Genomic DNA, 24848 nt, shown 5'->3' on the forward strand with positions numbered 1-24848 from the left:
CATAAATTTATATAAATATAAAATGTCAAATTGAAATAATTGAAAAAATTACCATAATAGGCATATCGCAATACAATTATTTAAGAACTAAATACATATCACTAATTTTAATATTTGACCACGGTCGACATGAATTAAATATAATTGAGAGTTCATCAAGGTGCCTACAGGCAGTTCATCTTGCGCTTGGTTGTATTAGTCTTGTTCGAGAAACTGAAAACGGTGAAAAATAGAGATATTACTCCTAAAATACGTGTGATACCTCATTAGATTCGTTATTATATATTCATTAGAGAGGGCTATGGTTATTATTAGGGCTATGCTCGGAGTTTCTCTGCGTCATAGATTTATAAGGCATAGATTCCTAGTCCGTACACCCCCAGTGAAGCCATTTCAAGTGCGACGTCACGTCACACTCGTATCGTCGTATTCGAACGGCCGTCGCAGTACTCAAAGTCAAATCGGTGTGTGTACACCGCCCGTTTAAAAATGAAAAACTACAGGAAAGATGGTTGTTTGTACAGTGAATGGGTGTCACAACACATCATAATTATAATAAAAACAAGCTGCCCGATATTACATTTCACGCGTAAGTACCGAGTTTAAGGTGATATTTTTACATAATCGTAAATACAAAAATCCAAATTTTCGTCAGCTGCCATTTCTTCTAAATGTTGCCAGTGTAGTGATAATTTTTTCCTCCATATGGGACATGACGTCTACATTCTAAAATAAATACGCTCAATTGAATTTCATTGTATAATTGCAGAAAATTATAATTAAGTTAATTATTTAGGTATTTAGTTTTTTTCTTATTTTTATTATGTGTAATGTTCGTTTCAGTTTTCTGACTGATCTGCTGTCTGCGAGATGGAAGGAAAAAATTAGACTATGACGCAATATGGAAACCTTGGAAACCGACTAAACACGGTCGAATATGCTCTTTTATATTTAAATTTATTCTTATTATTTTATGCACTTTTATTTTGTTGAATAAAAATAAAATAGTAAAAACTTATCAGCTATTTATTTAAACCTTATTTCACGAAGTACAGAAATGCAATAAATCCCAAAATAAACAAAAAGCTTTTGCTACAAAATCGAATCTACACACTTCCTAATATACACACGTTTTATAATCGAGGTTAGTGGTCCTGAAAGCGACACAACATCTGATGAAAATCAGACTTCGACAGAGTCAGAACACGAAGCATATATAAATATTGAATATTTAGAATCAGATTTTGACGAATAGGCAAATTGAAAGAACCGAATTCTCTGTAAGCAATGTTTCTGACATTATACGAGTATCAACATGAAGCCAATGCCCACTACCCCAACTATACATGACGTACGCACATTATTGCCATACGTAAGCTGTTTGCAGCGACACTATCTCAGGGTTAAATCAACTGTTGTCAGGCTTTAGAAATGTAAATAGCATGTGTGATACCATTTTAGAATCAGTATTAGATAAACTATTTTTAAGAAAGTTGGCCAGTCTGTTCTCCATACATTTTTTTTTTCACCACAAGCGACCAGACTTCTTGAAAATGTTATATATATATATATATATGGGCAGGCCACATTGCGCGCAGAGAAGGTGGCCGATGGGGTCGAAAAGTGCTCGAGTGGAGACCACGGACTAGCAAGCGCAGCGTAGGACGTCCACCCACAAGATGGACAGACGACCTTGTTAAGGCCGCCGGAAGACGCTGGATGCGGGTCGCTTCCAACCGGTACGAATGGAGATCCAAGGGGGAGGCCTATGTTCAGCAGTGGACGTCTTATGGCTGAGATGATGATGATGAGTCAGTTACAACTTAATTAAAAAAAATTATATAATGTACTTAATAAAATGTAGGTACCATCGGTGCGCGAGTTTTATTTTCTTGAAAACATTGTTTCGTTAAAATTGTGTGATCATTAAAGTAGGTATAAAGTCGATAGGTATTGTAAACAATAATTTATTAAGTTAGGCAACAAAAGTATTGGAAATTGTGATAATGAGACCCACCAAAAACATTTTCATGTAAAATGTTGCCAAGACGAAACCATAAGGCTTGCACTGACAAAAAGTTATCAGAAATTTACTTTGAAACTGTTCTTTTTTGTTTTTAGAGCTTATAAATAAGTACTACTGATCAGTAACAACGTTTTAATTTCACGGCAGCGTTATTGAGTTAAAGGAATCTGTAAAGTAAAATTACTGATTAAGGTTAATAACCTTTATAGAACCCTTAATTGACCGTCTCCTTTAAAATTGTTACTTTCCTTTAGGTACTTTAACTCGAACACGCTGTCATGAAATTAAAACGTTCTTACTGATCAATAATAAGTACACATGTCTATATAAAAATTTATTTATTTAAGCGTATGGCGTATTAATATTGTAGGCAATATAATTATGCTACTAGCATAGCTAATTATAAGTCGACATCCAGGCTACGCAGCCAGTCGATCGCATCAGGTGTCAGATTGGTGTAGAGGTCCTCCACCAATCAATTATTATAAAAATAATAATTCTACATGAAATGATCAGAAATACGTAATGCAAAAAATACATACGTACATATACAATAAAAACTCTAAAACGTGACCATTTCCCGGTCTAGTTAAAATACTGCCATCATAAGATCATTATACTGTGACCCGTCTGCTATGTTTACCGTGCGCGGCTCGCGCTCACAAGCTCGGCGAGCGGGTCGCGGGACGCGCGGGCGGGGCCTCACGGTGCCGCGCACCTCACCCCCTCAGATTCGTTAATGAGTCGAATCATATCGCCTTAAGTTTAGTAGCAAATGTATGAACTCATTCTAAACACTAATCAATATGTAAACCGGCCCTAAGGCAAGTGTACATGCTTGTAGAGGCCTTATAGGAAAAAAATAAATTATAGATTATCTCCGAAATGGAGTTAATTAGAATATCGGTGTCTTTGAGAAAGTTACTTGATTTAAACTCAGGTATGCACCCTTGAAATTAACGAAAAAAAAACACGCTGTATAGTCAAACAGGAAAAGGTCTATCAGAAATTTAATATTGAAATAACGGATAGGAAACCAGACACTATTTATCCGTGTAATCATTAATTATGAAGAATCTTCAAGTAACACTTAATTAGGAAAATTTACCGAACAGCAATGCTTAGAATTATCTAGATACCTAAACATAACCATGTCATTTCGAGATTTTTCTTCACTATGAAAAGCACGTATCTCGTAACTTGTATGTGTGTTGCTTTATATTGCGACCGAATTATTTTAATATTTTCACCCCTAGCCAAGAAGCTCTGGGGGCCAGGGTGCTAAGAATCTCAGGGGTGCTAAAAATATTTTCATTGTATTTCCAAACAACGTATACACCCGAAACTGGCAGAAGTTATGAATCCTTTAGCTTTGGTTGTATACTCCGAGATTGGAAACATGGTCTAGTAAAGTCACTCCAATTTTTAAAAATGGTGTCAAGAATTACAAATTTACTCCTCCTTTTGCTTTGCCGGAATCGGTTGAAACCTAGATTATAAACGCTTGATTGACATCATTTGTGGTTGATATTCCATTTTATTTAAATTATTTATTATGAGCCTATATTGTCCCACTGCTGGGCAAAGGCCTCCCTCTTATTTCTCCACGTATCCCTATCCCCTGAAGTCTCCCACCAGCAGGGGTCGGAAACCGGTATTTGCTCCATACAAAAATACCGGTATTATTTCGTTCTTTTTCGTTCTTTGATTTATTATTTAATTTTTAATGGGCCAATCTAATAATACAAACTCGTTACCTAAATACTTGATTCAGTTCTACGCAAAGAGCATAAAATAATTCAAGATATTGGGCAGTTTCGAGGGTTTTAAAAAATACCGGTTCCGAGGCCTGCCCACCAGTCTCTGTCATAGTCAAGCTCGTCCCGCCATCTCCGACGACGTCTGCCGTGACGCCTTACAGTCCGTGGGACCCAGCGGGTGGCTGATAGATTGTAGCATTTGTCGTCACAAAACCATTAACCTCGTCTTTTTTGGTAAGAACGGCTAAGGAATGGAATGCGCACTCGTCATCTGTATTCCCTGAGAAATATGACCTCGGTCTCTTTAAAGCTAGAGCGAATAGGTTATTACTGAACCGGTGAGCTCCATCTTAGGCTCTGTCTTCACTTTCCATCAGGTGTGACTAGAGCCAATAGCCGATCAGTTTAAAATATAAAAAAAATATACTTGGTCAAGCAGATCTTGTCAGTAGAAAACGGCGGCAAATTTGAAAAATGTAGGCGCGAAAGGATATCGTCTCATAGAAAATTTGAATTTCGAGCCTTTTTCTACTGACAAGATTTGCTTGACCGTCTATAAAAATAAAATGAGGGTTAAATTCTTACCTAACATAGTCTGGCTGGATGAAATCGTTAAGGTTATTGTTAAGAATCCTCCATTTGGTCTGTTCTCCTGTATATACTTTATAAACGGCTGTTTTATCCGATTGAAATTCATCGTATTCACTCTTCTGACGTTTGTATGGGCACTGAAAAAAAAACACTTAATTAGGTACTAATACCAGCCAATTAATTATATTAACATGTCGTACGTAATGCCTAATGACGCGTAATGACGGTTGAAATATGTCCATACACTTTTGAACGCCAGTGTACATGTTAAACAACCCCGTTTTAAATAGTTTTATAATACAGGCTGAATGACCTGCAAATATATTTACGATGTAAATATCTAGGTCATACTGAGCAACTTTTACTATGGGACCACAACCCCGAATTGTAACACGAAATAAAAAAATCCCAATTCCAAAGTCAATAAAAACCAATATCGGCTAACTAATCAAATTACTAAAAGAAGTAAGAACAAAGCATTCTCAAACATACTTCGTTTAAAGAATTGGCAATAAGCGAACTGACGGGGCCAATCCGCCGGTACTGTCGGATTAAGGCCGTCACTCAATCAGAATGAGCGCTCAATCTTCCGTCCCATGGCAAAACACGGTATCTATAAAACCGGGTTTTTGTAGGTATTTCGAAAATCTTATTAATATTTTTTTTTCTAAAGCATTCAAATTTTAAACACTTTTTCTTTGAGCCTTATATTTCACCGTCCCAATTTGTATATTTTTGTCAAAAATTAATTGTATCTTCCAAACCAAGAAAGAAACCAAGTAAGAGTTGTGTCGTGTGTTCAGCCAAAAAAGTGACTACTCCTTAGAAAATCCACTCAAGTCCATGGTGTGGGCGACAGCCGACCCGCGGACCACAACCGACCATATTTATCTCATAGATGATCCTAAGTTTTAAATCCGATACTTAAGTTGTAACAGCTAACAATAAAGATCTTGATCACCGTAGGTAGCCTAAGATCTAGGTAGACTATGTATTATGCCTAAGTTGTAATCATTAATTTATAATAAGTATTAGAACCTATCTCTATCCCAGCCATAATAAGAATGAGTCATAAATTTGCCTACATTCAATTTATATTTACGTGGTTGAGCCATGCCACGGCGTTCTGTAATTGGTCGAGAGTAGAGCGTAAGAGTGTGTGTGTAGATAGGTAAACAAATGGTATTTTCCCCAAAATAATTGGGGAAAAACTTTGGTACTCATACCTACTTCAGGCTTAGAACTGCGGCTAGAAGTACGTATGACAAACATTGTGGAAAATGGTAACGGTTATGATCTAGGTAAAATCTAGACACACACTTTTCTCCTCGAACCGTAGGACAAGAAAATGTGCATAACAAAAGTCATTCTGGCAAACTTTGGCTCATTGAATTTAGACCTTGTAGCTAGACCGTAATCATACACTAGTTTAAACTATTACCAGCATATAGAACGTAATTAGACCTATCTAAAAACATATAGTTATATAGCCGAACGATTTAGCTTAAAGTAGGAAACCTAGATTTATACCAAATTGAAAGACAAAAACGCTGGCAAATACGTCTAAACTTGTGCATTTTTACCAAAGAATATAAGCCAATCACGATCGAGAGACCGAACGCGTTACTTGGTGCGACATAGTTCTAAGAATGTCGCGCGCCCGTAATTACCGTAAAGAGAGCCGCTCTTACTCGATCGACATTGGCTATAATTCAGTGCTCGAAATCATACAAATACGAGCGGACCCGGAAAATCTAGTTTAGTTACGATCCAGGACCCGAACGAGAAACACGCGAACCCAAGTGACCTGACCCTAGGCCCTAAGCTAGAACCTAGACCAGTTGTGATCCGTTTAAACTCATATTTAAGTGAACCTTTTTAATTGTGAACCTTGCAATAAGAACTTTTCATATCAGACACCTTTTATTTGAACTTTCTCTTACGATCCGAACCTGAGCGAGCTATCGTAGATGCTAACTGTAGGCGACCGTCACCTACAGTTGTGGTCCTTCGCGAAGCCGGATAAAGTTGTGATCCGTAAAATCACCGGTTAAAATTATTTCATGAACAGTCAGTAGTGCAGTGTAATTTTAAGATCCATTTTTAAATTCAGTGTACGACGAACAATGTTAACATGGGCGTGACGGTCCGGTCTCCGAGCGGCGTAGACATGCGCGCCGCGCCGGCGCCGCCGCGCCGCGCCGCCATTCATACGCGCCGCCGCCGCCGGCTCATCCACTCGGCGCGCCGGTGCACGGCCATATATATGAATTTTTCGATTTTATATTTTTATGGCAAATCTAATGAGATCCTAACGATTTTAATGCCTGAACAAACGTGAACTAACGTCGCCCGATGACTTCACATAGTTAATTTGGCTGATTTTTGGTTAGCGCGAAGACATCCACCCCACTTTGAAAAAATATAAAAAAAAATCAAGGAATCGGGGCCCTAACGATTCTAAGGCCTGAACAATCATGAACTAACAAATATCTTGCTATCTAGACGAAAAAAACTTATAAAAAGTGGTTTGGGGTGGCTAGCGCGAAGACAGACACTGCTGTATTCCAACTTCAAGATATTCACAAGAGACGACACGTACTAGATCCATTCTAGATGTGTGCGCCGATTAAAAAAAGATCAGCGGCGGCGTTTGCCAAAAAATCGGCGGCGGCTACGTGTTTTCGGCGTGACCTTGAATTTCAGGTTTCTTAAGAAAAAACATTAATTTGTTGTTTTTCTTGAAAATTTTATCAATGCAGGTTACTGGTCAGTTACGAGTAACTTCGTATAGTTTGAATATGCTGTGAGTAAAATAGGGTTTGTAAATGAATATAGGATAGGTATAATAACTTATTTTCCCAAGTAACTGGCTTGCATTAAGAGGTTACCTGGTCCCAATGCCCTTCGATCCGATCTGTAACTCTCCGTTTTCTCAAGCTTTCCATGGCTTATCCTATTTTAAAAAATGACGTACTTTAACAAAACAGAACTCCACATATCCTTGACATTTGCTAGAATATAGTGGACTGCTATGGCTTCTTTTTAATGGTTTTCTTGTCGTACAAGCACCAGGCTCTCCGAGACTACCTTCTTTCTCGTTTCCTCGTTACTGAGGTTCGCGACCACATGTCTTCCTTTCGTGCGGTCATAAGCCTTATGGACTGCACGGTGCAGACTGCTGCAAGCCGACCTCTTCATAGCGTTCGACCATCTCGCACATGCTCCAACTCGAGCACGTTTGCCATTCATTCAGCTTAAATTGATGTATTTCTCCACATCATGCGTTGGATAAAATGCCCGAAGAATCTAAGGGCTCACCCATGGCATGTTAGGAAGAGATGAGTGGCGATATAGAGCTCTTTGAGAATGGAGGGGTTTGTTCTTGTAGCTGTCCAAGGTATAAGCAGCACTAGCAGCAGTCTTCGTTCGTTCGTTAACAGTTGACGGTGAATACTTAGGATTACTCAGTTACTTTAATTGGTGTGTCAAGTAGTTTCTGCAACTGGCTATTCAGTTTCATTTAATTAAAATTGATGTATATTTGCAATGTAACATAAATAATACAAAAAATCCATTTCGTAATCCAAAAACCAACTTGGAATAGCTAATTAACAACACTCAAGGTCACGCCGATCATTTATCGGCGGCGGCGGCGTGGTCAAAAAACCCGGCGGCGGCGGCGCGCCAGCGCGGCTCACACGTCCAATCCATTCTAGATACGTTATAGTTTAGATATCAACTACTACTACTAGTTCTCTTTTGCAGCGCAATTCGGGCAACCAATGTCACTTTTACGTTAGATAGGGTATTTAGATGTGAATTGGATCTCTAAGTCATATCCTGTGGAAATCGTTCAAGAGTATCTCCAGAATCGCGTAAATGTCAAATTTGACAGGTTAGATCTTAAACATATCGTTATCGTATCTCGGTGATGTCTAAAAGATATCTAATAGATGTCTATTTCAAAATCCGAATCGGGCCCACAGACCCCCTTTTGTTTAAAAAAAATGTATGTTAGAATCGGGGATATGTTCAAGAACAGCGTGTGCGTAAGTATAATGCTAGTGAAAAACTATAGATAGTTAATTTTTGCAGTTTTTAGTAGGTAATACCTAAATGAAAAAATGTGCTACACGCCGGCGCCGCCGCGCCGCGCCGACCAAAAAAGCCGGCGCGCCGCCGCCGGCAAATTTTAGGTCGGCGCGCACGTCTAGCGGCGACAGACGAGCAGAAATGGAGCGCGAGCAGCTTGAACGACAGCGCGAGGCCCAGGCCGCAGCCGCGGCGGCACGCGCCGCGGCCGGCGGAGGCGCCGCGCGCTTTGAGGAGGCCCGCCCAACCGACGATCGAGAGGACACGCCCCAATCGGTATTGCTAATGCCGAAAACCCCGAGGAGGGCTCCAGAAAGGTTAGCCCGAGGACACGAACCAGGCCCGTCGGCACCGCTCCCTGATCCCGGAGCGGCCTCATTCCCCGGTTTACCAGCGCGCGCGGACGCGACCCTGAACCCCGAACCCCGCGCGGCGCCACCGATTTCCGCCTCAGTGCGGGACGAACGCCTACGATCTTCACGGGCATCGGTAACATCGCGTGCGTCTATGATGGAGCTACGTAGACAAATCGCACAGCAAGAATCTCAACGGAAGCTGATCGAGATATCTCGCCGAGAACTACAAATTGAACGCGAGCTTTTAGAGCTCGATCATCAAATCGAGCTGAGCCAGCTCGAAATTGAAAATAAAGAAGCTGGATCGAGTTCGTCTAACAAATCGATGGTTAATATACATAATGTAAATGATTGGCTAGAAGAAAATCATAATAATATTAACATAAGTGATAACGACGAAGCAAGCCCGGACGGCGGGGGGCCCCGCGCGTCCTCTCCGCGTCCGCCGCGCCACATCGTGACCGCTCCCGCGCCGCCGGCCGTGGCCGCGCGCGAGCCGCAACGGCCATTTCAGTCACCCCCGCGCAGCCGACGCGTGCGCACGCCGCCCGCGCGGTCGGCAGATGTATGCGAACGTACGTGCGAACGCCGACAGTACGAAGTATGTAATAAAGTGCAATGCGCCGATTACTGCAGATGTGGCTCGCGGGAACAGTCGTCGAGTGCGACGGCAAATCTGGAGCAAGTTATGTCACAGTAAAAGGCTTGCTACACGGTCGCCGACAAGCCTTCTAACCGTCTGACCTTGGTCTGTCCTTGGACAGTTTTGGTCAAATTTTGTTGGTAACAACTGTCTACACGGTCCGGGACCGGCCAAGGCCACGCGGTCTGGGGGCTTGTCGGCGACCGTGTAGCAAGCCTTTTAGTGGCACTGAACAGCAGACCGGCGTCGTCAAAACATGTATGGGATTTACCCATATTCACAGGACTTCCAAGTGAGTGGATTACATTTTATACTGCTTATACTGAGTCAAGTAGCCGATCTAAATTTAGCAACTGGGAGAACCTATCCCGGCTAAGACATTGCCTTAGAGGCGAAGCGAGAGATTGCGTCCTGCATATGTTGGTGTCGTCGGCGGATCCGGAATTGATTATGAGAGTTTTAAAAAAGAATTTCGGCCGGTCCGACCTTTTAATCGATAAGGCGCTGAATGAACTGCGAAAGTTACCGAACCTGGGGCCCAGTGCCGTAGATCTGAACGACTTTGCCACTAGAGTAGTTAACATCGTGACGACACTTGCAAGTTTAGACCGACGTGCGTACGCAAATAATCCCTTCCTTATACGAGAAATTACAGAACGCCTGTCACCCCACGTACGATCGCGCTGGTGTGAATATGCAGAAGACAAGCTCGAGCAGGCCGAGAGCGAGCTCGCGCTTATGGTGAACTTCCTGCTTGACCTGAGTGACAAGGAGCTGCAATACAGTCATGCGCGCGGAGGCGGCATTCGTCGCGGAGCGCCGGCGCCTTCGCGTGAAGACGCGCGTGGAGGTCGACGACCTCCGGCATCGAACCATCAGCTGTCAAGTGGTGGAGCGGCCCGCAAGTATAATAACTCTAATCGTGTGCAAACATATACTACTGACAAAATAGAACCTTGCCTGTGCTGTGGTGGCGTGCATCCTGCCACAGAGTGTAAACGTGTGTTAAATATGAGTGTCGCGGCTCGATGGGAATGGGCGAAGAATAATAAGATTTGTTTTAAATGTCTTGACAGGAAACACAGGCGTGGCAGCTGCAAGGCAGGTGTGTGCGGAGAGCGAGGATGCCAGCACCCGCATCACCGGCTGCTCCATGATGAATCTACACTCCTACGAAGGGAACTACAGTCTTCACGGCGTGACGAAGTAGCCTCAGCGACACCTGCAAGCGCGCCCATCGAGCCAGAACGCGCACAGAGAGAGCACACGTTGATGACGGCGGAACGAGAGAGGGCGCCACCAGTGCACCACTTCGTGCTGAACACAGAGCACCAGGAGCCGTCAGATGTTTTACTTAAGGTAATACCTATACTTTTATCGGGACCGACAGGCGAGATCAAATGCTACGCGCTTTGTGACGAGTCCGGTTAATACACGACCAAATAATGTACAGCCCAATAATAGGCGTCCACTTTTTTGGATGCGTATTATTGGGTTGTACACTACTGCCCTGTTCAAAGAGTGGCTTCGTATTATTGGCACGGACCGAGCTTGTACAGCCTGATAACGCTCAACCCAATAATACACGACCCAATAATACGAATCCATTTAGTGGACGCCGAATATTGGTCGCATATTATTGGCCCGTACCGATAATGTTCGACCCGGGATTGCTCAACCCAAGAATGTACAGCCCAATAATTGGCGTCCACTTTTCGCTCCACACCACAGACTATAAATATTTGACACATAGAGTGATATTCTAGGGATGGGGCGACGATTTTTAAGTTTACGATTCAGTAATGTTGCCATGCGCAAAAAATAAGCAGATAATGGTAAGGTTAAGTAGCTAACATATTATCGCACCGCACCGCGATCTTGGTGCGTCGCGCCCATAAGTAAGAGCGAGAAAGAGATATATTTTTCTTCAGCCCGCTCCAGACTATGCGCGTGAATCGCGGGCGAAGCCGCGAACGCGAGTGTGGAGTCGATTTCGCTGTCTGCGAACATCGACGCCACACTTGCGTTCGCGGCTTCGCGCCGCAATTCGCGCACGAGTGTGGAGGGGGCTTTCCAGACGGAAACAATTGTTCGATCCATGAAATGTATACTTGGTCAAGCAGATCTGGTCAGTAGAAAAAGGCGGCAAATTTGAAAAATTTAGGCGCGTAGGGATCTCTTCCCATAGAAAATTTGAATTTCGCGCCTTTTTTTATTGATAAGATTTGCAAACCAGCTATAATTAGAATAGAATGACAGAGAAAGGTGCCTGCAATTTGCACGCACCGCGACCCTTCGCACCGGTAAGTGAGGGCGAGAAAAAGATATCTGTTTCTCGCTCTCATTCATGAGTGCGACGCACCAGGGTCGCGGTGCGGTGCGATAGTGTGTTAGCTACTTTAAATGAGTATAGTTTTCCTGGTTCTTAGGCCCCGTTCGCACGACAGCTTTTTCAACGCGCGTTAAAAAAAGCGTTTGAATGACACAAATGGATAACCATTTATGTATTCACACGACAACTGTGACGCTTTTATTCAGTGTTGTTGGATTTTAGACTTTAAGCTTTGGTCGTTAAGTCGAATTTAGAGTGCGACCAGATTCAAGCGCTTTTTTAACGCGCGTTGAAAAAGCTGTCGTGCGAATGGGGGCTTACTGACTGTCAAATTGGTTTGACCAGAGATACATATGTTTGACGAACTATAATTAAGTCTTCGTCACACAGGCGCGTTTTACGGGTGGCGCGCGAGCGGGGCGTGAGCGTTTTATATGTAAAGTAGCTATAGGTGGTCAAGCAAATCTTGTCAGTAAAAAAAGGCGTGAAATTAAAATTTTCTATGGGACGATATCCCTTCGCGCCTACATTTTTCCAATTTGCCGCCTTTTTCTACTAACAAAGAAAAGAGATATACGTTTCTCGCTCTCACTTATGGGTGCGACACTCCAAGGTCACGGTGCGGTGCGATAGTCTGTTAAGCCCCCCATTCACACTCTACCTTGTAGTTCGCCTCGTAATCCGCCTCGTTGGGTAGGATCGTGTATGGGGGTTGCGGACTACGAGCCGTCCTACAAACTCAAGTAGGATGCCATAGTACTGGTGATGGACGGCAAAACAGAGGGCCTACCGCGAACCACGTTCGACGTGTTGCCCCTCCGTCGCGCGTGTAAATTCGTACGTAAGTGTGACAGGGCAGGGGTGCTGCCTAGCACGTCCAACGTGGTTCGCGGTAGGCCCTTAGTACCGTGTGTAAGCTATTTCTTGCTCCGTAGTCCTGTGAGGCGGACTACAAAGTAGGATGGTGTGTGAGCTATATCTTACACCGTAGTCCTGCAAGGCGGACGACAAGGTAGGAGTGTGAATGAGGGGCTTTAGTTACGCGGCGCGCCCCGCTCACGCGCCGCCCGGAAAACGCGCCTGTGTGACGAAGCCTTTACAGAGAATTCTTATTAATAGTTTTTAACAGAAGTAGACCGTTGGATCTGACCTAAGTTTCTGAGTTACACACTCTCTTTTTGTATTATTTAACGAAGACTTCCTTATTCCTTCGGGACTGATCGAATCGGTCGATTTGATCAGTAATGAAATTGGCGTCAATCTCCAATTTTAGATTTATGGTGATATTAGAGCCCTCTTAATTGAATAAACGGGTATGTCCTTAAACCACGTCCAAGACCACCGGTGGACAGGCAGCAGCGTCCCTCAAATTCGGTGTACTCGACTGCGATCGCCAACCCGCCTGCCAAGCGTGGCGATTATGGCATTCACCCCCCAAAAAAGGGGGAGGCCTATGTTCAGCAGTGGACGTCTTATGGCTGAGATGACGATGATGATGATGATGAAATTGAATAAATGCCCCAGAACGAAAATACTAACCTCACAAATTGGTATTCTTGCGTCGGTCATTATCGGTGGTTGAATTCGGTGAGCCAAATTGGTATTTGCGTCCGCACCTCCTGATTCGATCGGGCAATTGAATCAGATTGGCGAAAAATGGACTAATCTGTGGCCTATTTTATAAAGCTACAAGTTACAATTTACAAGCGGAAGTCTCTTTCTAACTCTATGTGTTAGAACGAGACTTCCGCTTGTAAATTGTAACTTGTAGCTTTATAAAATAGGCCACTGGATATGCCTTTAATTGACAAGAGTTTAAAGGATATCATACAAATACGACGGAATTAAAATAAAAGGTAACTTGCGTATACTGTTGTGTATTGCTATTGAATATAGTTCGTTTTTTTTAGCATTAGAAAGAACTCCACAGAAGCAAGCGTGCAGTCTTTATCGGGCTCTTTAATTGTTAATAATTATTGAATTATCTAATGTAGCATGGTCAATACATATAATTTACTTCAAATTATTACCGCTGAAAGTGCCGGATTTGGAACCAGAAGCTTACTTCTGCGAAGTTCTTTCTAATGCTAAAAAAAACGGACTATAGCTTGGATTGCTCATGATAAAATTAATCTTGATTGAATTTCTTTCAGATCAAAAATCAAGCCTCAACATCGCAATCCCTCAACTCAAAAAAAAGATTCCGATTGTTGACGCCAGAGATATAATTATTTCCAAAAAGCGTGCACAAATAACAGATGCACGTGAAATATTAGCTGAACTAGCTCACAGATTAATAATATGTGTCTACAGATTAGTATAGCCGCCCGTCATACTTTTTTTTTCTATTTATTTTTAGAGCTTGTCACTGAGGTGAACATGTCGCTCCATAAAAAACTACAAATTTATACATTCTTACAACTAACTTATTCTATATACTAAAGCCTTTCGTACAAGCTGCAATAGCATCCGACGAAGGAGCAGCCAGGACACTATTGCAGCCCCCAACATAGCATTATGGCTTACGCCCGTCATACTGGGTCATACTGAACAACTTTTTCTATCGGACCAACCCCGAAATCCCAAAAAAAATATTGGCCTTCCCATAGAAAACGTCGACATCCACTCGATCAAAATGTATGAAACGGCCAAAAAAGCTTAAGTGATTACGAAGTTGGTCCCATTATAAATGTCATAACTGAAAAATTTGAATTTGATTAGCCTAGTAGCCAATCAGGTAGCGGTGATTGCTAAAGGGGCTTATACATAGAACACGGACCTAATGTAAAGCGCCCTCCAGACTATGCGCGTGAATCGCGGGCGAAGCCGCGAACGCGAGTGTGGAGTCTAGTTCGCTGATATGCGAAATCGACTCCAGACTCGGCTTCGCGCCGCGATTCGCGCACGAGTGTGGAGCGGGCTTAACGATGCATTTTTAGAGCCGTAACACACTACCGCACCGCACCAAGGTCATTGTGGGATGCACCCATAAGTAAGAGGGAGAAAGAGATATCGCTTTCTCCCTTTTACTTATGGGTGCGTCCCACAATGACCTTGGTGCGGTGCGATAGTGTGTTAGCTACTTTACAAATCGGTCGTTAAGCCCCCTCCAGACTATGCGCGTGAATCGCGGGCGAAGCCGCGAACGCAAGTGTGGCGTCGATTTCGCAGATTGTTCACGCCTTCGCGCCTTGTTCTCCGTTTTTTGTCGGTATTTCGGCCCGCGTCAAAGGAGACGCGAAGCGCGAACTTGCAAGACTCCACATTACACACTATTTTGGCTCTTCTGTGGCAAGATAATTATACGAGTATTATGATTATATTATATTAAGCAGCTATATTTTACGGTTTCACAAGAAAACAAAATGGAAAAACAGCTAAATCACGTATGATGCCATGGATAACTAACAGTTAAACTCGATCAGCTGATGCTTTTCCGCCATCTTGCCGCAAACCAAACTGCGAAATCACCGTGAAGTGTGCGAGTGTGGAGTCATACGTCAACTTCGCGATATGTTCGCTCCGCGACGTCGCGGCGCGATTCACGCACGTAGTCTGGAGGGGGCTTTACAGCCGGTCGCAGCGACGGACTCTAAGCCCCCATTCGCACGAGAGCTTTTTCAACGCGCGTTAAAAAGCGCTTGAATCTGTCCGCACTCTAAATTCGATTTAATGACCAAGGCTTAGGTAAGTCGAAAATCTAACAACGCGTGATAAAAGACCGTAGTTCTGTAGAAAGCGACCAACTTTTTATATTTGTCAAAGTGACTTACACCCTAACTCAGTAGCTCTGGTCTCTTTCTGCATTGATAAAAAAATTGAGTTGGTCGTTTTCTGCATAACTACGGTCATTATTTAGCGCCACCGCTGTCGTGTGAATAAATACACATGTATCTATTGGTGTCATTCAAACGCTTTTTTAACGCGCGTTGTAAAAGCGCCCGTGGGAATGGGGGCTAAAGGCGTATCCTGACCAGATCCTGACTAGTAAATTTTTCGCCAATCTGATTAAATTGCCCAATCGAATCAGGAGGTGCGGATGCAAACACCAACTTGGTTCGCCGAATTCAACCGCCGATATTGACCGATATTACCGATAAAATGAGGTGCGGACGGTTGAATACCAATTTGTGAGGACTGACGCCACACTGTGGGCTGAAATTAGGCTGTCATTGACATAGAAACCGAAGTTATTTTTATGTTTTCTTGATTGAAATCGGTTTTGCTAGGCATTAGTAACCTATGAATTTTAGACGATTAGGTATGAAAGTTGTGGAATGAGAATTACGAATTAAAAAAAAAATCGGGGGCACTCCTGGGGGCCGATTTTTTAAATTCGACTACTCGATTTCGTGTATTAAATTTCGTTCAATAATATCTCTACTACTAGGCATTTAAATTCTACTAATAGAATTGAAAACGAGTGGTCAATACCACTCGATTCCCAATTTCTATCGCTAGTATTTCAAAAATTAGCATTTCGCCGTTTTCCACCGATTTCCGAACGATCGAACGATCGAATTTCAAAAATCGGCCCCCTGGAGTGCCGACAGAAGTGAAAACTCAATGACTAGTCCAAAATGTCTGCAGCACTACCTATGTATAATTGACCCATCCTCCTTACTATTGAAAAACTTTAGTTCCGAAATTGCTGGCTAGTGAGCTTAAATTTGTAGCGTTAATTGTTTAAAATTCGAATAGAAATTGTAAAGTTACCTTGCAGACCTCGCATCTAAATATATTTGGTCATGATATTCTGAGTTTTCACTTTTATTAGCGATTTTATCAAGATGCAGCTTTATTGAATTATATTTGAATAAAGTTAGAATGTAACTGAGATTCTCGTATTTTAGCCCGTACAAGATTAGAACATTGAGCTTTATTGCTTAAATAATATAAAAGTTCCAGTTTTAAATAATTCACCTGATTATGATACGTTATGACCTGGTTATGACTAAAGTTCTTTGGTGAATAACATTGTGCGTGACACATGACGTCAGCCGTCGTCGTCGTCGTTACGCGTTATGTGTTACGCTGTATCGAGTTTTCATTTTTTCCCCACCTCAAAAAGTGCTCAGCGCCGCTAAAGAAGTTTTCACTTCAAAAAAATGTATGGAGCAGGAACAAAAAATCATTATTACTTAGCCAAGAAACAAAACAAACCGTAATATCTTCGCAGGTGGTTATACTACGAATTATTTGTGATTTTTTGGCATACTACATATTATTATATCCGTCACGGGTGCGGCTTTTTTTTAAATCATTAATTGTTTCTATGGGAAAAGCACAAAAACCAAAGTCAACATAATATATATTAAGATTTTTTTTGACTGAAATGGGTCTTGCCCAGTATGTTTATGCTAAGTTGTAAGTTTCAGACGATTTGAGTCGAAAATACTAGTTATGATTTTTTTTCAAACAAAATGTATTTAGCCGGTACAAAAAAACAAAATATCTCACAACAGTTGACTTTGGTTTTCGTGCTTTTTCCATAGAAACAATTATTGTTTTTTTTTAAAAAGCTGCACCCGTGACGGATATATGTAATATGCCAAAAAATCACAAATAATTCGTAGTATAACCATCTGCGAGAATATTACGGTTTGTTTTGCGGTTCTTGAGTAGGTACTTAATAATGATTTCTTGTTTCTGCACCATACATTTTTTTGAAAAAAATTCGTAACTCGACAATTTTCATTCCAAAGCGTGTAAAATTCATAGAGTCGGACCAAAAAAAGTCTGTAGCGGATTTGATAGCCCACGCAGTGCAAGTGTCATTTAAACGTCATAATTTCATAGAAGTTTGACGTTTAAAATAACACTTTCACTGCGTGGGCTATCAAATCCGCTGCAGACTTGTATAGTACGATAGCTGCCTTTTAGGACAGTAAAAAAAAAAGTGGTCGGCCAAATCCTGTGTTGGCAGGTTAATGTGTCCGACCAATTTTGTGGTACCACGTAAGAGCTACAATTTACCTCATCGAAAAATAGAATGAAACAAACGGATTATAATAGATAAAATAAGCCTGTTGACTTATGGCTTAGTCGGCCTCACCTTAGCCGGGCAGTTTTTGCAGTCCGACCACATTTATAAAGAATAATAATTTCTTTATTGAAAATATGGTTTCTTCGCAGCTTGAACTTAACTTAATAATGCTAACTGAAAAAAGTCATAAGTAAATGAGTCCATGGAGGTCTTAGAGGGCTTTAAAAAAAAAGAAAACATTCAGTTCAAATTTTATTCATAAATCTATCTACTTAATATCTAAATAACGTTTTCTAACTACCGACGTGGTTTCAGAGTAACACTTACGTTGAGATGATGTCTCACAGATGTCAAAAATAAAAAGGTTTTCATCGATTTTTGACAAGTTTTGAATCGTATATCCTACTTTTCCACTACAGATAGAATGAGGAGGCATAACTGACATTTTATCACGCCAGGTGGCGCCTCCATAGTGGAGTTGCTGTCACTGTCAAATCACATACATTGTTTCCAATAAATTGTAAACATTCTCCTTTTTTAACCGACTTCCAAATCCCAAAGGAAGAGGTTATCAATGCGGTTGTATGTTTTTTTTTCTCCACAATACTGCAATAGTGTGCGACAAATTGTGGAAATATACCTATAGGATCTCCCTTTTTTCCCAAGGACCCGATATGCATAAATCGGTGAGAAAAAGCTTTGAGTACCAAAAACTAAGGCAAATGACAAAGACCGTTTGTGTAGGCTGCAATTTAAGGAAGATAAATATTTTGGAAAGAGTAAATACACAGGTAAGCTAAGTTTTAACGAAGTAGTACATAATTTAGGGCATAATGGCTTGGCTACACATGCTGTATTCCATACGCATCATGACTTTGTGTACCTATCTGATGGGCGGGCGTATATGAAACGCCTTCTTGTACATGCAGGTGATCTAGGTATACACCAAAGCTTAGTTTTCAATCGAACACTTGTAATATAACAGGAAAAACTGCACGTGAGCCTTCCAAAATTTTAATAAATGGTAAAATACACAAGATTAACATATATTAAGTGATTATCTTTGTATCAAATCAGCCTTTTTTCCATCAACTGTAGCATTTCTCCTTCGAAGCTCGGTTAGTAGAAAAAAAATTCCCACCTTTTACCAGTGGTAACTACTGGGAATAAAAATTCCCAGTAGGTACCACCAAACCGAGTTGGTGGTAACTACTAGGATTTTTTTTCTCAGTAGTTACCAGTGGTAAAAGGTGGGAACTAGTGGAAATAACCCTTTTATTGTTAATAATTACTGTTCATCATAATCATCTTGTTATTTCTTCGACTCGCAAAGGCGTTATGTGCCCTTCAAACCATTTTATCTTATACATTTCATCTTTTAATGTCCAGTCACAATGTGTGGCATCAAATTTGATGCAAGTGGATTCTGCCGCACACCGCCACATTGAATTTGTGAAAGCCATCCGTAACAAGCCATACGTCAACAGGTTTATTTTAGCTATTATAATCCGTTTGTTTCATTCTATTTTTCGATGAGGTAAATTGTAGCTCTCACGTGGTACCACAAAATTGGTCGGACACAGGAACCTGCCAACACAGGATTTGGCCGACCACTTTTTTTTTACTGTCCTCAAAGGCAGCTATAGTACCATACAAGTTTCATACGATTTTTCGATAAAAAATTTTTGATGATTTTTTTATAATTTTGGTCGGACTGCAAAAACTGCCAGGTTAAGGTGAGGCCGACCAAGACATACGTTAACAGGCTTATTTTAGCTATTATAATCCGTTTGTTTCATTCTATTTTTCGATGAGGTAAATTGTAGCTCTCACGTGGTACCACAAAATTGGTCGGACACAGGAACCTGCCAACACAGGATTTGGCCGACCACTTTTTTTTTACTGTCCTTTTGAGGCAGCTATCGTACCATACAAGTTTCATACGATTTTTCGATAAAAAATTTTGATGATTTTTTAATAAATTTGGTCGGACTGCAAAAACTGCCAGGTTAAGGTGAGGCCGACCAAGACATACGTTAACAGGCTTATTTTAGCGATTATAATCCGTTTGTTTCATTCTATTTTTCGATGAGGTAAATTGTAGCTCTCACGTGGTACCACAAAATTGGTCGGACACAGGAACCTGCCAACACAGGATTTGGCCGACCACTTTTTTTTTACTGTCCTCAAAGGCAGCTATCGTACCATACAAGTTTCATACGATTTTTCGATAAAAAATTTTTGATGATTTTTTAATAAATTTGGTCGGACTGCAAAAACTGCCAGGTTAAGGTGAGGCCGACCAAGACATACGTCAACAGGCTTATTTTAGCTATTATAATCCGTTTGTTTCATTCTATTTTTCGATGAGGTAAATTGTAGCTCTCACGTGACCCAATAAATCTGGTCGGACTGCAAAAACTGCCAGGCTAAGGTGAGGCCGACCACTTTTTTTTTACTGTCCTCAAGGTCAGGTATCCTACCATACAAGTTTCATTCTATTTTTCGATGAGGTTTTTTTTGATGAATTTTTGTCCAACGTTTTTGCCATTTGTACAAAATCTGCCAGGTTAAGCCTAGGCCGACCAAGTGCGTTGGAAGCTACTAAATGTCAGGTACCTCTACAGGGTAGGTATATTCTATTTTTTGATGAGGTTTGTTTCATGCAGCCGGCCACCGGACTATTATTAAACGTCAAAACTTCTATGAAATTATGACGTATAAATAACATTTGCACTAGTTGCACTGCACTGCTTATAATGCTATCAAAATCATTGCAGAATTTTCTTGGTCTAACTCTATTCATTCACCAGTCAAGCTAACATGTAGATACAGGGTCAACCAAAACAGCCAAAAACGCGAGCGCAGCGAGCCCCAAATTTTTTGTTGACAATATCGCAAGGCTGGGTATCGATCTTCACCTGGGCCTAAAAGTCTGAAGTGCCCCCGTGAGGGGAACTTTCATGTGGAGTCAAAGCCGTGCTTCAGGCTTCAGGATAAGTAGTTGAGCACAGACTCCAACCTTCGGTCGGACACTAGTTTTGTGTGAGGAGAGAGATTAAACAACGATGCTGGCGGAACCGACGCTTCTATGACGTTACAAATACAAACCCGTAACGGTTCTTGCGGCCCTCAATTTACCGGATTTTTCTTTGATTTACCGGTATTATTGATTGACATTTCGGGCTTTTACCGATCAGCATCGGTAAAACTTGGGGTTTTCCGGTAAATCCTAGGTTTTACCGTACTTCGGGCTTATGTACAATTAAACGACGCATTAACACGGCAGGTGCACTTCGCCCCCCTCATCTTGGCAATGGCCGCGTAAAGCATCATCATCAGGCCTTTTATATATTTACAGATGATTAAAATAATTAAGCAGCATCTGTGATCTAGCGACAGGACCGCTCGTGGCTATATATATATATATGACACAATTTTTGAACGGCATAATCGTCCACATTTCTGTCAAGTAATACGAGGGTCCGCACCAGGGATGTTGCGAATATTCGCATCCGCATCCGCGGAACATCCGCATTATTTTCAACATCCGCATTCGCATAAAATCGATGCGGAGCATCCGCATGATGCGGATGTCGACCAAGTAGGTAACAGGAACGTATTAGAGACGGCACCGCTGGCGTAAGTGTAAAGGCTCCAGTACACAGTGGTCAAGGATGGTCCATGCCAAGCCATGCTTTGCAATGCGCAACAGTAGGCCTATATCACGTAGGTGTTCACACAATGGTGCATAAAAAAAAAAAAAAAATTGCAGGCTCTGATTCATATAAATCTATAATAAACTGATAAGTCTCTTCATTGCTCCACAATGATGACATTTTGTGCTATTAACATTGAATCAAGCGGTCAAAAATTCAAGAAACTAAACAAACAATGGCGACTGTGTGAACACCACAGGCCACGGTACGCCACGATTCCTTTGAAGTGTGCCAAAAAACCGACAACTCCCCGATTGCTCACCACGGCTGATACAACTGACGGCAGTCGTCCGCCATTGCATACCATAGCATAGCCCCCTGTACACAATGGCCAGGGTGTGGCATGGCCCATCCTTCACTGTGTACTGGGGCCTTTAGGTAATTTCGTCATTATATATAACGAAATCGTCTAGATCCCGAAAAACCGGCCAAGTTATTGTTTATTAAATAAAACACACCTATGTGACGTCCCACAGGTAAAGGTACCTTATGGCGGTTGGCGCTTACGCTATTATTAACGCCGCTCCAATATTATTGCGGCGCCATGCGACGTAAGCGCCAGCCGCCATAAGGTACCTTTTGCCGTGGAACGTCACCTATATTCTTGTTCAAATACTAAACGGTTCGTTTTTTTGTAAATAAAAAATACTAAATATGTAACATTTGACGTTTTTTGAGTACCAAATCTTGACATCCGCATCCGCATCCGCGGATGTGAGGCTTTAAATATCCGCATCCGCGGATGTCATAAAAAATCTGCATCCGCAACATACCTGGTTCGCATTAAGGCGACCCTCATCGCACATATATGTCTTATTGCTCGTTTTCGGGCCAAGTCTTGAAACCAGGACCTAACATTGGTTACGCGACCTCTTAAAAGGTGTTCTTCCACTCAACGCGGTGTGTTGCTAGGTCTTTCCATGAGTTGCAGTGCTTTATTGTTAAACGCAATCATATTACGCTTTACGCAGTCTTTAAAGCGGAGTAATGACGTCTTACGTTGCACTTGCCTAATAGCACTGTCCATTCGTTAAACATGCCCTAGCCGCCGCAAACGTCTCTGTTTGAGTAGCGCGGTCTCAGATTATAAGCGCGGTGATACTAGGAAGCTTAACAAACTCCAGCGCACTTTCGTTGGTAACCAGTAACCCTGTCTTTCCATGTTATGTTTAGTATACCATACCTACCTACTCCGAAGGCAGCGCACGTGGAAGGTGTTAATTAAGTCTTCGTTCCTGATTAGCTTACGACGTTCAGGTTTCGGCCCCCTACAAGAGTATTCTCTAAAGACACAAGTTTGGTAGACAGTTATTATGGTCTTTGTCGTAAGGTGTTTGTTATTCCATACGAGTACTCTTGCATATAGCCCTTCGGTTTGCATTATAAGAATTCAGCTGTGACCCAGTTACACCTATACAAACTCTTTAGATAGAAATAGGTTTTTTTACCTTTTATTTTAGCATAGGTTTTTTTTAACGTAGTAGTTCCCTACGGTAAGTACCCTAAAAAGGGCAGCAAAATTAAGCCTACCAAAAATAAACGAAGTATTAAACACATTGGCTGCCCACCATCCTTCACCTAAAGTGTATCTCCCACGCCCTTTACAAATTTAGTGATCCCAGCATCTGACTATACATTTATTACTGAGGTCAATAAAGAGGTAACGAGCTTTCGATTCCACTGGTGATGTTCATGGGCACACAGAGAAGATTACGTGATCCCAACGGTGATGTTCAATGTTCATGGCAGCCAACGTGTTAAAAGATTAGCCTGCCAGGCTTTCCAGTTATATTAGGCTATATTGGTGTGCATATAAGTGAAACAACGACATATGTGCAACGTCTTGTAATATATTGATAATGATAGTAAATATATTTATGGAAGCATAGATTAAGTACATTTAATGTAGGCAATGACTAATGACATTCATTTATACAAATTAATAATAAAAATATCATTTAAAGTATATAATTATGGTCCTATTTTCCCGCACTAGTGCGTAAAATAGCACTTTTCGTGCGTATGTCAAAAGCTTAAAGGGCCATGTACTGTAAAACGTTGTACGATACACGTGCGAATAGGTAATTTGCAAATCGTGTGGATTTAAAACACTCCCTTCGGTCGTGTTTTAATTTATCGCCACTCGTTCGAATTTCCTCTTTTCCGCACTTGTATCGTAAATAACTATTCGCCGCCCTAGGCCCCAGGCCCTGTATAGCCGCCTCTTTCAATAGCACTTGAAAGAGGGTTCTATGAGGTTCATGTTGTTCTAACTAAACAGTGATAGTGATACGTTTCAGCATTAGAACTTTATATTTTTCACCACACCTACTCGGAAAGGCTTTCTTAGCACTTCAAAAACTGATAGCAAAGTTGCATTTTATTCACATGTGAGGCAAAGTAATCAAATGCAAATTTTGAGTTGTTTTCTTATGTTTGCTGGTAGAACTGACTTTTATGATGATTTTGGATGATAAATATTTAATAGGTAACATTAATTTGGATTTGATTTTGTTTGATATTTTACATTTAATATTTGCTTCGGGTCGGTGTGGTGAAACATTTTGTGTTTCACTCGGGAGCAAATTTTGTTTAACCCTCGCGCTTTGAAACCCTCGCAACGCTCAAGATTCCATTTTTTTAACCACTCGCTACGCTATCGGTTCAATTTTGGAATCTTTCGCTTGCTCGGGTATCAATATTAGCACGAGCGATTGAACAACAACTTTGCCCCCGAGTGAAACAGATAACTATTACTGCGGGGCGGGGGCGCGGGCGGGCGCGGGTGGCGGGGGCCTGACACTAGGGCTGTTGACATGAATCGCGAATATATAACATGTTATATGTTTACCATACCATAATATTAGAATGCTGCAAGTGTATATTTGCAAGTGTAAATATGCTTAACAAATTATTTAAAAATATTAATCAATAATTATCATGATAGTATTAAGGTTCAAATCTATGTAACGGCTCATACGAGTTAACATGTTTTGGTAATGTATTTAGGACGATCGACCACCTCGATGTAGACGAGTTGAATCTTAATACTATCACGATACGGGATACGGATTTAAAGGACATTGTTGCTTTAGCACGTGGCTAGGTATAATAGAGGTAGGTACGGGAGCTAAACCGCCCGTAGGTATAAAAGAAATAATGGTTTTTGTTAAAAGCTTAGGGTCTTAGGCGTAAAAATAAGGCATAGGTATATACTATAATAGTAGATGCAAATAATCCAATTAGCTCCAGGATGGTAGTGTAATATGTGGTTCGTATACTTCGTATGCGTGCATGTGCCTCCATCAATTGGTTGAACAAGACAGATTCGAACTGTCGA

General features: G+C 41.5%; 1 protein-coding gene across 1 annotated transcript in view; it reads right to left on the reverse strand.

Annotated features, from left to right (window-relative positions):
• LOC134670647 (heparan-alpha-glucosaminide N-acetyltransferase-like) overlaps positions 1–24848 on the reverse strand; it is a 66094-nt gene that overhangs the window by 18710 nt on the left and 22536 nt on the right. The window contains exon 2 of the mRNA XM_063528457.1: positions 4372–4514. Coding sequence (XP_063384527.1) covers positions 4372–4514 — 143 coding nt within the window. The remainder of the gene's footprint in view (positions 1–4371; positions 4515–24848) is intronic.

Source organism: Cydia fagiglandana, chromosome 14 (assembly GCF_963556715.1).
Source record: "Cydia fagiglandana chromosome 14, ilCydFagi1.1, whole genome shotgun sequence".
NCBI lineage: Eukaryota > Metazoa > Arthropoda > Insecta > Lepidoptera > Tortricidae > Cydia > Cydia fagiglandana.